Consider the following 15663-nt stretch of genomic DNA (forward strand, 5'->3'; position numbering starts at 1 on the left):
TTCATCACTTTCGAATCTTCATTCTACCCCTCAAGTGCCTTCGCTCCGGTCCCGCCGTCTGCGACGTCCCTCCCTCCGCTTCGTCCGAGCTTCGTGTCAAAGATCCATACCTTCCATCAATTATCATGCGAAATGGGCGGTCACGGGTCAGCAAATACTTCTGTATCAAATCAGCTCTTTCTCAAATACGGTCTATCAGACCGTCTGATTATGGTTAATAACGGTAATATCAATATCGGCGGAAGTTCAATTAATACCAGCTACAAGCTTGATGTGGCAGGTGCTTTCAATTGCTCATCGCTTACGATCGGAGGAGTCGCTATTTCACCACAAACGAGTATTCTATCGATAACGCTTGGGACGATCTTTTCAAGTACAACGAGGGTAAGCGATTTCAATCTAATCATTTTGAATCAGAGCAATACAACAGGAGCTCAGGCCGGGATAAGCTTTACTGTCGAAGGCACTAGCGATTTAAGTACTTTCACGCCTTCTGTGAATTTATATTGCACATGAACGGCTAATTCAACAACGCAGTACAACATGGCTGACTTCGCTATCTCTACACGGTTAGGAGCTAACGCATTATCGCCGATGACTGAACGCATGCGTATCACTCAGGCAGGTTATATCCGTTTTGGATCATCTACATCAACCGCAAAAATGGATATCACATCAAGCGCTAATCTACTATCCGGTAGCTGGCAGCGCGCGATGCGCATAGCTAATGATCAATCGACCCCTATCGAATTCGAGGTACAGATCTACAACGATGTGGCTGGCGGATCTAACGGCGTTGCTCTCGGCACTACTACGAGCGATCCCCTCCGGTTCATGGTTGGAAACTCAACACAAGCTTATCTCAACGGATCAGGACGGTTGGGGGTTGGTATGAGCGCTGAGCGCTTGGTCGCCTGAAGCAACCATTCACTCTGGAGGAGAGGTCTGGTTGATATCAATCTTGATATAACAGGTATCAATTCGATCAGTTGCAGCTCATTGAAGCTGAATGGTTCAACTGTTGATCTCAGCAGCCTATCTCTACTGAGCGCGCCGGCTGGAACAGCTCAAAACAACAAGGCTCTCATCCTTGGAGCTTCTGGATAAATTGGAACGATCTCCAGCTTGACGGCAACAAGCATTACAGGTACTCTACAGACCGCGGCTCAGCCTAATATCGCTTCTGTCGGAACTCTAAGTTCGTTGAGTATAATTTCTGTTTTTGGCAAAGGATTGGTCATTCAGAATGATAGTACTACATCGACAGCCAGTCTCAATATCGTGAGCTAGTATCAGATGGAGCAAGGCATACGAGGATCGGCTAATGCCATCTTGCCCAATACTTACTTTTGGTGTTTCGCAAATACCGATCGGCTGCTGATGGACATCAACGGCAATATGGCTATTGGTCAAGCTAGTATTAATACGGCATACAAACTCGATGTAGCTGGTGCTATCCGCGGAACTAGCTTCATTCAAGACTCTACTACTTACGATTTATCGTTGATTCCTCGATTATCACTAAGTACTCTAGGAACGGTTGAGGCAAGCAAAGCGCTTGTAGCTGATGCTTCATATGGTATTACCGGATTGAGATCCCTCTCAGTAGTTGGATCGGATCTCTCGAAGTCTCTCGTTGTTCAAAATGATAACATGTCATCGGCAGCTAGTCTATGTTGTCAAGACTGATGTGACGACGCCTCGCCAAGCGACCGTGTGACGCGAACGCGTCATCAGTGAGGTCGGCGTGACCTTCACTGTGTTGTACCGCAATCATTCAGGTGATTACGGGACGATGATTACGTCACGGTGATTACGCCAAGATTGTGGGTACAAGATGGGCATCGACGTGGCGTTCTCTGATTGGATAAGGTAACTGTGTATCCAGTAGAGAATCCAGTAGGGTGTATCCAGTAAGAGGTATCCAGTAGCAGGCTTAGAGGTAGCACGCGGTTGCGAACTAAGGACCTGAATCGAATCACTTTGCATTTTGCCAACTACTGCTCAAGTGTTCTTCCTTTTGGTTATAAGCCCAAGCCCCGTCTTCCCTGACCAAGACCCTGACTACGCCTTCGCCATGGACGCCGCCCCGACCGCGACCGCCCGCATCAACAAGTTCGACGGAACCAACTTCCACACATGGAAGTTCAATATGCAGATGGTGCTGGAGGAGCGCGAACTGTGGGAAGTGACGAGTGGGGAAGTGAAGCTCGAGCAGTGCACGACCGCGGCGGACCAAGCGACGTTTCGCAAGAAGTCGCGCAAGGCGCTGACGATCGTCTGTCTCGCGATGGAGGACTCGCAGCTACCACTGGTGCGGTCGGCGAAGGACGCGCATGATGCATGGTCAAGACTCGAGGGACACTTCGAGAAGAAGAGCCTGGCGAACAAGCTCTTTCTTCGTCGACGGTTTTTCACGACAACGATGGACGAAGGTGATGATGTGCTGGAGCACATTAACAAGCTCAAGACGCTGACGGAACAGCTCGACGCGGTCGGCGCTCCGGTCAGCGAGGACGACTTGGTAATCACGCTTCTTGCCAGTCTGAGCGAGTCGTACCAGTTCCTCATCACGGCGTTGGAATCGCGTTCCGACACGCTGACGTGGGAGCTCGTGACGTCTCGGCTCCTGCACGAGGACATGAAGCGCAAGGAACAAGGTGGCGGTGCTGACGGAACCGCGCACGCTCAAGGTCAAGCGTTCATGACAAGCGACAACGGGAAGCGCAAGGGACGGCAGGCGCAAGCGCAGAGGACGAGCGCCTGTCACTACTGCGGCGAGCACGGACATTGGATCGCCAAGTGTCCGGTTCGGATCCGCGAGAACGGGGAGCGGCAGAGGCCGCAACGAGCGAACGTCGCGCAGGTCGAAGATGACTCTGGCGACTTCCTCTTCTCGGTTGGTGGCGACACGGGTGCCTCCAAGCTGAGCGGCATGTGGCTGGTCGACTCGGGTGCGACGCAGCACATGACGTACTCGAAGGAGTACATGAAGAACTACAAGAAGATCTCTCCGGTGGACGTGCATCTGGCGGACGACGGCGTGGTTCAGGCGGTGGGGAGCGGCGACATCGTGATGTCGATGCAGACACCGCGCGGCATGAAGAAGGGTGTGCTCACGGGTGTGTGGCACATCCCGAAGCTGTCGCGCAACCTGTTCTCCGTCGGCCGCTTCACCAAGGACGTCGGGCCAGTGACCTTCGAGAGCGACGGGTGCTTCGCGGAAACGAAGGGTCTCAAGTGGAAGCTCGGCGCTCGCGAAGGCAAAGGACTGTTCAAGCTCTGCATGACGCCGAGGACGCCTGCTGACGAGGCCAATGCGGCAAGCTCGAAGAATCGCCAAGGGGACACCACGTCGTACCTCTGGCACCTTCGACTTGGTCACATCGGCCATGGTGGTCTCGACGCCATCGTCAAGAAGGGCTACGGCACTGGCATCCCAATGACGTCGGTGAAGCAGTGGGAGGTGTGCGACGGGTGCGCACTCGGCAAGCAAACGCGAGTAAGCTTCATGAAGTCGTCGCCGAACCGTGCGAAGCAAGTGCTGGAGGTGGTCCACAGCGATGTGTGCGGTCCGATGCAGACGGCGACGTTCGGAGGCAAGCGCTACTTCGTCACGTTCATCGACGACAAGTCGCACTTCTGCGTGGTGTACCTGCTACGGACCAAGTCGGAGGTGGCTGCCAAGTTCGCTGCGTTCGTCGCGTTGGCTGAGACGCAGACCGGCAAGCGAGTGAAGGTGCTTCGGAGCGACAACGGCGGCGAGTACACTTCGGGTGCGATGGCCAAGTTGTGTGCGGATCGCGGCATCGAGCAGAAGTTCACGCCACCATACACGCCTCAGCTCAACGGAGTGGCCGAGCGAATGAATCGGACGCTGGTGGAGTGTGCGCGCTGCATGCTGGAGCACGCCGGGTTGTCGAAGGAGTACTGGGGAGAAGCGGTGATGACGGCCACGTTCCTCCGCAACCGGTGTCCGACGCGCGCCATCAGTCACGACAAGTCGCCGCACCACGTTTGGACCGGCAAGAAGCCTTTGCTGGCCAACCTCAAGGTGTTCGGGTGCCACGCGTACGTGCACGTGCCGAAGGAGAAGCGGTCGAAGTTTGACGCTCGGTCGGTGCGCTGTCGTTTCCTCGGGTACTCGGAGCACGAGAAGGCGTATCGGTTCGAGGAGATCGAGAGCGGTCGCGTGTTGGTGAGCCGCGACGCGCAGTTCATGGAGGATGTCTTCGACGGTGGGAGACGCAACTACGCTTCGAAGGAGGTGTTGGTGGGTCTTTCGACAGATGATGATGAAGACACCACGGATGAAGAGACTCAGTCCGGATCAGACGAGAACAGAGAAGAAGCTGCGCGGAATCAAGACTTTGAACCCGGCAGCAAGCGACACCCGCGCACGCAGTCGCTCGAGGAAGCCGTGGAGGTTCCGAGTGCCAAGCGGTATGCGGTGCCGAGACGACAGCAGCCGCTGGACGAGATGTCTGCCGCAGCACAAGAGAAGGAAGACTTCGAGGCTGCGTACGTCGTGGATTCAGTGGGAGAGATGCCGACAACGTTCAAGTCGGCGATGGAATCCAGCGACGCAGACAAGTGGAAAGAGGCGTGCGACTCGGAGGTGGAGTCGCTCCGCAAGAACGAGACGTGGACCCTGGTGCCACTGCCGAAGGGACGCAAGGCGATCGGCTGCAGATGGGTGTTCCGCGTGAAGGAGAACCAGTCTGGAGAGATCGAGCGGTTCAAGGCGCGACTGGTGGCGAAGGGGTTCTCGCAGAAGTACGGCATCGACTACGACGAGACGTTCGCGCCGGTGGCCAAGTTCACGTCGATTCGGGTGTTGCTGAGTCTGGCGGCCAAGTACAAGCTCACAGTGCACCAGATGGATGTGAAGACCGCGTTCCTCAACGGCTTGTTGGACGAGGACATCTACATGGCGCAGCCGGACGGATATGTGGACGGAGATCGACCCGACTACGTGTGCCGGCTCAAGCGTTCGCTGTACGGCCTGAAGCAGTCGCCGCGGATGTGGAACAAGACGATCGACGAGTTCATGTTGAAGCTGGGGTTCAAGAAGTGCGAGTCCGACCACTGCATCTACTTGAAGCGGGACAATCACGACATGATGTTCGTGGCACTGTACGTGGACGATCTGGTCCTCGCCAGCAGCAGCGACAGGATGCTGAAGGACACGAAGCAGGCGCTGAGTGACCGGTTCGAGATGACTGACATGGGCCAGCTCAAGTACTTTCTCGGTATGGAGATCGAGCAAGATGTGGCGACTGGGAAGGTGTCGGTGCGGCAGACCAAGTTCGCGAAGGACATTCTCGAGAAGTTCAAGATGGATGAGAGCAACCCTGTGAAGACACCGCAGGATCCGGGTCTGAAGCTGACCAAGGCCATGTGCGAGGGAGGCTGCAAGCACGACGAGACCATGGCGAATGTTCCGTACCGGAACGCCGTGGGCTGCCTCATGTATCTCATGGTGGGGACTCGTCCGGACCTCGCAGCGGCAGTGGGAGTGCTGAGCCAGTTCGCAGCGGACCCATGTCCGACACACTGGCAGGCGCTCAAGAGGGTCTTCCGCTACATCCGAGGCACGAAGACGCACGGCCTCGTGTTTCAAGCGAGCAGCGAGGACGGACTGCAAGGCTACTCGGACGCGGACTGGGCCGGCGACATCGAGTCTCGACGGAGTACGAGCGGCTACGCGTTCATGATGAACGGCGGATGCATCAGCTGGCGAAGCAAGAAGCAGCGCACGGTGGCGCTCTCGTCGACGGAAGCCGAGTACATGGCGCTGTCGGAGGCCACGCAGGAGGCGGTGTGGCTCAAGGTGTTTCTGTGCGAGCTGGGCGAGATGGCGAGCGATGAAGCGGTGAAGATCTACGAGGACAACCAAGGCTCCATCGCGTTGGCCAAGAACCCGGAGTTCCACAAGCGCACCAAGCACATCGACATTCGCTACCACTTCGTGCGCGAGAAGGTGGAAGACGGTCAAGTGGCGTTGCAGTATGTTTCGACACTCGACATGCTGGCGGACATCATGACGAAGCCGATCGCGGCGCCGCAGTTCGACGCGCTCAGGACGAAGCTGGGCATCGTGGTCGCTGACGAGTCGAGTGGGAGTGTTGTCAAGACTGATGTGACGACGCCCCGCCAAGCGACCGTGTGACGTGAACGCGTCATCAGTGAGGTCGGCGTGACCTTCACTGTGTGGTACCGAAATCATTCAGGTGATTACGGGACGATGATTACGTCACGGTGATTACGCCAAGATTGTGGGTACAAGATGGGCATCGACGTGGCGTTCTCTGATTGGATAAGGTAACTGTGTATCCAGTAGAGAATCCAGTAGGGTGTATCCAGTAAGAGGTATCCAGTAGCAGGCTTAGAGGTAGCACGCGGTTGCGAACTAAGGACCTGAATCGAATCACTTTGCATTTTGCCAACTACTGCTCAAGTGCTCTTCCTTTTAGCAGTACACAAAATCGTCAGTTGTGGTAACTTGGCTACAAACACAACAATAGCCGAGCTGGTCGGCTTTGATGGCCTGCGCCGGGTTGCCCCCGAGCGGTTCGGCCCAACCGGGACAGCGGGTGCCTCGCCTCTCGCCGAGACCTGCCAACCAAGATCACTCCTCCGGAGAACCGCCGAGTTCGACGGCCTCCGTTCACTCAACCCTGCGCCCTCCACCAAAGGATGGACGACGGCGCACGGAGCGCTTTTACAGGTCGCCGAGAGCAAAGGCTTCTCGACTCAGCAATCAGTGCCCGGGACGTACGGGAACACCGGCTCGCAGCGGTGGCGAGACTTTCCTTCGCGCTTGGCGAGACTCGCGCCCAACCCGGGCCGACCTTAATCTCTTGGCGCTGCCAGCCGAGTACCCTACAAGCTATGCCTCTCGGGTAACGGCAGCAGACATAATCCGGCCCCATGCAGAAACTTTCCGGAACGTGTACACGAGCTTTAGGCCTAGAAAATTCTGCTCTGTTGTTTGTTATCTCTGTCGGGCGCCCTGAAGGGGCACCTCCACTATTCCTAAGCTCCTATACAAATACCAAATGAAAGTGGGCGGTTTTGGATCTCGGCCGACTCTTCGCTGAGCTCGGCGACGCCTGAGCTCGGCTGGTCCGGATGAGCTATCCGGACAATTCTTCGAACTCGGCTGAGCCGGATTAGGTGTCCGGATAAGCTGGTGAACTCGGCTGAGCTCGGCTACCGGTACAGTGTACCACTCCAGCCGAGTTGGTCGCGCGAAATCTGGTGTTTCCTACACCACACGACTCCAGGTTTGAAGATCTTCGAGGAAAATCAGTCGTACATCAAGATGACCAAGAATCCGGTGAATCATGGCCGCGCGAAGCACATCGACATCAAGTACCATCACATCCGCGATGAAGTCAAGCGCGGTGAAGTGATCGTCGAGTACCGTGAAACTGCGACCATGTTGGCGGAAGGCTCTCTCTGGACCTCGCCACAAGGAACTTACCGCCGCACTTGGGGTTCACGAGTGTTCGGATTGAAGGGGCGAGTTGCAGGTAACCGGTTTTACTGGTTAAGCCTCATCCGACGACACGTGATTACTCCGCAATTACTCTGTGATTATTCTGTGATTATTCTATGATTAGGTTAACTTGATTAGACGAGCTGGGTGATTGGATGACCATGATTGGATGAGCAGATTGATTAGATGAGCGGCAGCATTAACGTTGCAAAATTAACTCTCACTTCCAAACATTCTATCTTCTTAACAAGTGTTCAACAACTTCACGGCCAAGTCCGCTCGACCTTTTTCAACTATATACAAATGTACACTATCGCGCATCCGCTATACAAGTGTATACCGGACACGCTATACAGATAAGTTAGTATATATTAACGTATCTATATGTATGAGCGTGCTTATAACTGCAGGGTTATATACCCCCTTAACATATATACTATATAATCCTTAATACATATACTATACGTATCACTATATAGGACTATATATACTATACGTATCACTATATAGGACTATATATAACCCTATACGATCGGGGTGTGAGACTATATACCTGTATAGAGCCGCTATACACCTATACTGGGCCGCTATACAACTGTATAGTGGGTACATATCTAGTGGATAACCCTTAACCCCTTAAACAAGCATTGTAAATCTGAAATGGCAACTGTGATTGGCTACTCTGCCAGGCGTGGCGGGCGGTCCTTGCACTTTCTCGTCGCCTTCCCTACACATTCAGCCCGGACTGCGGCGCGAATGCAGCCCAGGTCGAAACTCCCTCCGTGGAGCAGCACTCCACTGACGGGATTTCGAGCATCACCCCATTGAGCGTAAGCCTCTCCGACACGAGTCCAGTTTGCTCGAAAGGCAACAAGTCCGGCTGCGCGTTCGCTGCGGTGGGCACGAACGGAGAACTTGCAGGCAAAAACGCATGCGTATCCCCAACTCCCTTAAGTCTTGTTGGTGGTACACACGGGCGACCTCGCCCATGGGTGTGCTCAGCACCCACCCGGACGATTCCAGACTGTTAGACGTCTGCAGTCCACTATTGCCGCACACGTCTAACGGTGGCAAATTTATTACTGCTCACCCCACAAGGTTGAACAAATTTATTGCTGCTCACCCCACAAGACTGCTGGTCTTCAGCTGCAGTCCACGGCCGCTTCACAACCCTGACGAGGTTCTGCAGCTTGTACCAACGCTTGCTGAACTCTTCGGGTGATCGCGCTCAGCAATAGCGCTCCACTTTTTGCCGCCAAGAATGCACACGCCGTCTCGAAGCAAATCGTCCTTACCGTAATGTACGTAGCATACCTCCACTTGGTGGTATTGCTGCGCGTGCGATCAGCGGTGACGGCATTTGCTTTCGACCTGCAGAGCATAGCACATCAGTCAATCGAAGCCATACTTGCAACCAGACAGACATCACTCATTTTCTGGGGCTTTCCTGCGGTTGTACGGAGAGTACCGCAACTCACTTTCTTAGCCGTGACCGCTTCGCTTTTGAACGCAATTTGCCTTGTGGAGCTCGGGGGCCGAAGTTTCACCAGAAATCCCTGTCAAAGCAATTCGGCGATGGGGAATATGGCAATCCAATAACGTCAAGTGAATCTGAGACTTCTCGCTATCGATATTGTGGAGTAGCGGCCTCGCCGAAATCTCGCGGGGTCGGTCTCGCATAAACTCGGCGCGTCTGGATCGCGGTCGCGCCGAGCAAATTACCCGGTTGTTGGAGTAGCGTATCTTCGAAATATAGACCCAAGTCTTTGTAGGCTTCAAATTGGGGGATTCCTTGGGTTGACGCTTGTTTTGTCGTCGGGCGCCAAGTCCTCAGGCGTGCGACGTTATTAGTTTTCTAGTTATACTTTTCTGGGGCTTTGTGTGGGATAATCGGGCCTACACACGAGTCTTGTGCAGGGCGGTTATCGGGCTAGTGCGTCCTTCGTCTAACAGCGCGTTATCGGGCGCCTCTATACGGTATACGTTTAACGTGCCTTTGTTCCAGCACGGGTCTATGGGGGACCAGCAAATGAGGAGGGGGGGGGGCGATATCGAGGCGGCTCTACTTGCCCGGCGCTTGGTAGCTCCCCTGGAACCGTGGAGAAGACTGGAGGTCTTTGTGGTTCATTGAAATTTCGGAACAGAGTCCTTACCCAATCCTATGTCCTTGCTACTGGCTACTCCGTACTACTGCTTGCTAAGCTTACCGTTCCGAGCCGATCCCAATCTATCGTGCGTACTCTACCGTTCTTCAACCTGATTTGCGTAACATAATCAAGATCTCACCTTGACGCGTTGTGCTCGGCGCGGTTTGGGGTCGGCGTGTTTAGGGCTTAGGGTTTAGGGTCGGTGCGTTATGCAAAGATAGGTGCGCCTATCGACCCGTCGGATGATTACGCGCCGAGTGTCGCTGTGTCCCACGGCCCATCACCGCGTCGACGTTCTCGTCGATCTCTGCTGTGTGTCGCACCCCGTTAACCACGTCGCGTTCCATCATCTGCGCCGAGTTCCATCACTCGCGCCAGTCAGCATTCGCTCCAGCGCCTTCTCTCTTCAGCGTCCGGTGTGCCCTCTTCCTCCGCGGGACACTACACCACACACGTTACACGCTTGGTCCTCTATTGAACGGGATTGCCTTACCAGTGCTTGCCGCCACGTCAGAAGCTCGACCTATGACACAGTCAGCCCATGAAACGTTTCGCAATCCGCCCTGTCCCATTGTATCGCCTGAATGACAATATGCATGCGCGCCAGCGCTAGATCTTTCCTCTATCGGTTGAGGTGCTTATCCGCGACATGGCCTCTGCCTTCAACCGATCCTTCGCACGGGCGAGCTTGAGCTGTCTGGTGAGTAGCGCGCCGATTGTCCAACGTCCGAAATGTTGAGTAGCACCCTGACAGAAATCCCGTGAGTTCCGTCTCGTCGAGCAATATCCCGGTTGTTGAGTAGCGTTTCTTCGAATGTGGGCCCCAGTCTTTGTAGGCTTCAGAGTTCGGGAGTTGACTGGGCGATTGTTCCTTGTCTTAAGGCGTGGGTTCCTTGAACGTGCGACGTTATCGGGCCGACGCGGGGTCTTGTGCACGGTGACTATTTCCCAATGCGGTCCTTTACATAGGCAGCGCGTTATCGGCGTTTAACGTGCCTATGTTCCAGTACGAGGTTTGACGAGGTGAGCACCCGAACCAGCGAACGTCGGAAGGAGGGGGGGGGGGGGGTATCAGGCTGATCTACTTGCCGGCGCTTGGTGGTTCTCCTAGAACCGTAGGGATCTTTCGAAGAAGAGAGGTCTTGGTGGTTGAGAGAAATTTCGGGACTAGGGCCTTACCCTATCCTATGTCCTTGATACAGGCTACTTCCTACTTTTACTTGCTAAGCCTACCGTTCCAGCCTATCCCTATTTATGTCGTGTCTACTTCACCGCCATTCAACCTGATTTGTGTAACGTAATCTAGATCTTACGTCAGCGTGTTTTATTCTCCGAGTTTTGGACTCAGGGTAGTTTGCTCGGCAAGGGGTAGGGTCGGCAGGGTATGCGTAGACAGGCGTTCGAACCGACTTGTCGATGTTTCACGACGAATCAGACTCAGACGCCATATCGCACGCCCATCTCTCGTCGACTTTCTCGCGTGTCTCTCCCATTATTCGCTTCGAGTTCCATCTTTCGCGCCGAGTGGCGATCCTCTTAACGCCTTCCACCCGCGCGATGACCTGCAGGGGCACTATTCTACAACGGTTACGTTCGTATCGGGGTCACACAACAACGATGCCAAAGACGTGAGTTAGACTAAGACCCTGGTCTACGTTAAAGTTCTGAAATTTGAGCCGAACGACTTCCACTTTCTATTGGCTAAACTTTTGTGCATAACGTAGAGAACGAGTTTCAGAATGTACCCGTCCCCAGAAAGCCTCCGTGACCCGTTCTGAAGTGGGAACGAGTTTTGCAGTCTATAACTTTGGCGAGAACCGAAGCACTACACTTCTTTACGTTTGCTCGATCGAGGAAGTCTTGTGATCGTACAGCGGCATCGACTAGCCTTGTGAACCAACTACTCAGTGCAGCGCGCTACGAAATCTTTGTTCAGATGAAAAAGCCTCAGATTGCTGTCTACTGCGTATTTCAGCACCGTTTGCTGGATCGCGGCTCTCAGCGGCTAATGTCATCGCCTCGGTAGCCAGGCAGCGTCGTGTACGTACATACATGGTTGACGGGGCTGAAGTGGATTGTGCATGGCAAAAGCAAGACTGCGCGCCTCAGTCGAGTGGGCAATTTACTATACTATCTGCAAAGATTAATTCTACTTCGGAACTCGTCCTGAGCAGTTCTTCAGCTCAAAATAAACGCCGCAACTTGTTTAGTTTCACGAGAATGCTGTTGAGATCTATTCCGATCCCTAGCGTCATTCTCAGCAGATTTTGTTTTGTTAGACTAGGGCCTAACGGAACATGTCAGGTCTAGGATTTGATCCAATAACAAGAGTTCTTTAGAGGAACTCACATACTTATCCTGGTGGTTTCACCCAGATGCACGTGTTGGAGCAGAAGGTTTTTCCCGCCGGGGCTCCCGCTCCGGGCCAGCCGAGCTAGGTGGCTCTTGCTGCCGGTATGGCTTCAGCCGCCCGACGTAAAAGGTCGGATGGAGGCGCATGCTAGATGGAATGTCTAGCGTGTAAGCGTTGCCATGCCGTGCCAACACTGTGAACGGCCCGATGAAGCGCGGAGCCAGCTTGCTCGCCCCGAAGTCGGAAACTGCATGTTCTTGATGGCGGAGTTCGCCATCGACAGGCACTCGCTCCAGTGTTGAAACGAGTGAGCGTAGCTCTTAAGCACGTCCACGAGCACGCGGTTCACGCGCTCGGTCTGCCCGTCCGTCTGCGGATGGTCCGCAGTCGACATCGAAAGCTGGCTCCCAAGAAGTGTAAACACTTCTAGCCAAAGGTGTGCAGTGAAGCGCGGGTCTCGATCCGACACAATGTCGATCGGCATGCCATGGTGTTTGAACACCATGTCAACGAACAGACGTGCTGTCTGCTTCGCAGTCACTTCAGCGGGTATTGCAGCAAGATGTACCATCTTGCTGAAGCGGTCAACAAAGACCACGACGCCCGTGTTCCCCTGGCTGTCCGGGGGAAGACCGAACACGAAGTCCAAAGACATGGACTGCCAACACTCCGACGGAGTGCAAGGGAGCCTGCGCGAAAGGCGCAGGCTTCACACGTTGACAAACCTCGCAAGCACGGACGTACTTGCGCACCCATTTGTACTGGTGGGCCCAGTAGAAGTCCCGCGTGAGAAGAAGGTATGTCCCGGATGCCCCGCAGTCGGTGCATCGTGATACTCATACATGATCCTGAGTCGCAGGTCATGGTCATTGGGCACGACAACGCGATCCGCGTTGTCGTCGACTGCACTGTAGAGTAATAACCCATCGTGCACCCGATAGCGGTGTGCGCAAGCACGAAGATGCTCTGGTAGCTTCTGACGAGTTTTGTCAGAAGGCGCTGAGCCATAGGCCAGCAAGAGCTTCGCGTCCGCGTCGTGCGCGGCCTTCACGTCGTCCAGTAGCGACGACGTGGGAGTGCTCGATCGCATGGCGTCAATGGCATTGACGTCGGCATCGCCTGCAGCGTAGTCAGGTCGGCGCGATAACGCGTCGGTCACCACATTGAGTCGTCCGGTTTTGTATTCAACCCGGAAGTTGTATTGCGCAAAGAACGAAAGCCATCTCGCCATGCGTTGCGAGATGTGTGGCGACTTGATGGCCGTACGCAATGACGCGTGGTCCGTATAGACCACGAACGGTTTGCTTCCGAGTAAGTACACTCGGAACTTCGCGAGTGCATACATCATGGCAAGGAGCTCCTTGTCATGCACCGGTTAGTTGCGCTCAGCTGGCTTCAGCTGACGCGATTGGTAGTAGACGACACGATCACGACCCTCGTGATCGTGTTGCATCAACGCACATCCGATTGCGAAGTCGGATGCGTCACACACATCGTGGAACGGACGATCTTGATCGGCCACCGCCAAGATCATGTGGTGGAGTCCATCAGATAAAAACTAATAAACCCCCACACGTGTCCTGCCACGCAACTACGGGGAGGGGGGTTACCCCTGCAAGCCAAATACCCAAAGACAACGAGAACTAGTCCCGAGATCTCTAGGCCTCACCTTGTGTACCCTTGTAGCAAGACTCGGATCTTTATCTAGCGTAATTCCTAGAAGACGTGTAATATGAAGGGGCGAATATGGGGTTCCTTACACTCGCAGGCAGAGACTTAGGTTAACTCTGTCGCGGATGCACTTGTACAGCGAGGTAACTCTTCCCACTGTACGACAACTTGTTGTACAATATGTACGAGATCTATTGGAGATCTCCTGCCGCAGCTAGTCTGCGGGTCCAAACCAAAGTGCGAGACGCACACCAATACCTTACTAAACCGTGTAGAGTGTCCTACTGTCGAACACTGAGAGCTGATCTCCTGAGTCCAGACAATGCAACACACTACGCTACTAGAAGGTTACCGGGGAGGCCAAATCAATCCAGAACCCCGAGTACACTTCGCAAGTAGGTAGGAAACAGTCACAGTACACACGTAGGCACTAACCGCACAACACAAAGACTAATATGAAGAAGTACCTTGTCTCGTTGTTGGAAATTCTGAACTAAACTGCCTATCTACCGGCGGCTCGTCTGCCGGCCAACCAACCAACCAGTATGCTGCACGCCTTTACCTCATGACGTCATCTGCTGTCTCCGTGAGGTGTCATCGTCCTTGTTACGGGCCTCCCCGTTCTGGATCTCCGTAAATACGCCATCGGGTTTCGTAATCAGTCGCCGGCCTTCTATACGGGACGCCGAGCTACGGTGTCCCATAATTCAAGTGGCTCACTCTCGGGTCACCTTCGGGTAACCTCCGGGTCAATCGCCTCACAATCCTTCAACCCGCATTACGACATCCGCCCTCTCTTGGCGTGAGGCCATCGAGCAGGTGGCTGCCACGCGTAGAGCTCCTGCACAATGTCTGCTTCTCCACCCACGTCGTCGCCTTCGTCGTCGGCCGCCGGCGTCCCTCTGCTGAGTGCTGCCCCGTTGTCGACCTACAGCCACGGAGATTGCACTGCCTGTCACTCCCTTGGTCGATCTATACCGGCCGCGGCTCCATACTCCGATTCGCAGCCATCTCTATCGGAACGCGCGCGCATTATCCAGGCTGCTCAAGTCACCGCGGCCCTCGATCACGAGGTGCTGGATCTCTGGGGCCGTCTTGACGTCGCCCAGGATCTTCTTGAAGCATCTGGTCGCCACACTGCAAGTCTTCATCGAGCCATCCATGATCGCGATCTGGAGGCTCAACGCGTGCGCAACGAAACCGACGGTCGTCTCCGAGATCTCCAGCAGGCCCTGAACACCGAAGTAGAACGCCGTCAGCAAGCCGAAGCTGCTGAACAACAAGTACGCGCAGATCTCGCACGGGTCGCCGCTCGCTCAGCTGATGCCGATGAAGTCACTCTGTCCGATGCAGCCTCGCCCTCTAACGTCGTCCCCAGTCAGTTGGAGATCGCCCTCGGAGATCTGGATGATCTACGAGCCGAGCTGGCCGATATCAAGGCTACCTGGACCCCTCCTCCCTCTGCATCGGTGACCCCAGGTGGCCGACTGTTGGCCGCCAGCGAAGCTGCCACTGATGATGATCGGACGAGTGATGGACGCGCGGGACGTGCCCTGCAACGATCCAATGCCGAACGAGACAGATCTCGCAATCAATTGCGCCAAGCCGAGGCGACAATCGACAGGTTGCAGACCGAGTTGGCGCAATCGCGCACGCTGGTCAACAAAGCAGCGCCACGGATGGACGCCCTTCGCTTGGATGCGTCCAAAGCTCGTGAGGACGCAGAAGCAGCACGACGAGAAGCGGCGGCGGCGTCGAAGAAGGCGCAAGACGGTGGTAAGTCGTCCCAAGTGCTGAGGTTGTTGATGTTGCATCATTAACGCCTTGATCTCCACAGCGACAGCGTTATCGGATCTCGCACAGCGGCATAAGGTGGCTGGGAAGCGACTGCAGGAGTTGGAGAGGAAGATCACTCGGCTGACTCAGCATAACACCGTTCTACGGCGTGAGAACGTCGACTTCAAGAACAGTTTGGAGCATCGTCAGGC

General features: G+C 54.8%; 3 protein-coding genes across 3 annotated transcripts; 1 reads left to right on the plus strand and 2 right to left on the minus strand.

Annotated features, from left to right (window-relative positions):
* Positions 1-2108: 2108 nt before the first annotated feature.
* PHYSODRAFT_535046 (hypothetical protein) lies at positions 2109-2643 on the minus strand (the record flags this gene model as incomplete). The annotated part of the gene is made up of 3 exons (XM_009541262.1): positions 2109-2130; positions 2237-2305; positions 2390-2643. 3 exons carry the CDS (start codon positions 2641-2643, stop codon positions 2109-2111), a joined length of 345 nt encoding a protein of 114 aa, XP_009539557.1.
* A 1197-nt stretch (positions 2644-3840) lies between these two features.
* On the minus strand, positions 3841-4221 carry PHYSODRAFT_535116 (hypothetical protein; the record flags this gene model as incomplete). The annotated part of the gene is made up of 2 exons (XM_009541263.1): positions 3841-3961; positions 3998-4221. 2 exons carry the CDS (start codon positions 4219-4221, stop codon positions 3841-3843), a joined length of 345 nt encoding a protein of 114 aa, XP_009539558.1.
* A 10302-nt stretch (positions 4222-14523) lies between these two features.
* On the plus strand, positions 14524-15495 carry PHYSODRAFT_342778 (hypothetical protein; the record flags this gene model as incomplete). Its single annotated transcript, XM_009541264.1, has 1 exon — positions 14524-15495. The coding sequence occupies one exon, from the start codon at positions 14524-14526 to the stop codon at positions 15493-15495; it is 972 nt and encodes a 323-aa protein (XP_009539559.1).
* Positions 15496-15663: the final 168 nt, after the last annotated feature.

Source organism: Phytophthora sojae (genome assembly GCF_000149755.1).
Source record: "Phytophthora sojae unplaced genomic scaffold PHYSOscaffold_21, whole genome shotgun sequence".
NCBI classification, from domain to species: Eukaryota; Oomycota; class Peronosporomycetes; order Peronosporales; family Peronosporaceae; genus Phytophthora; species Phytophthora sojae.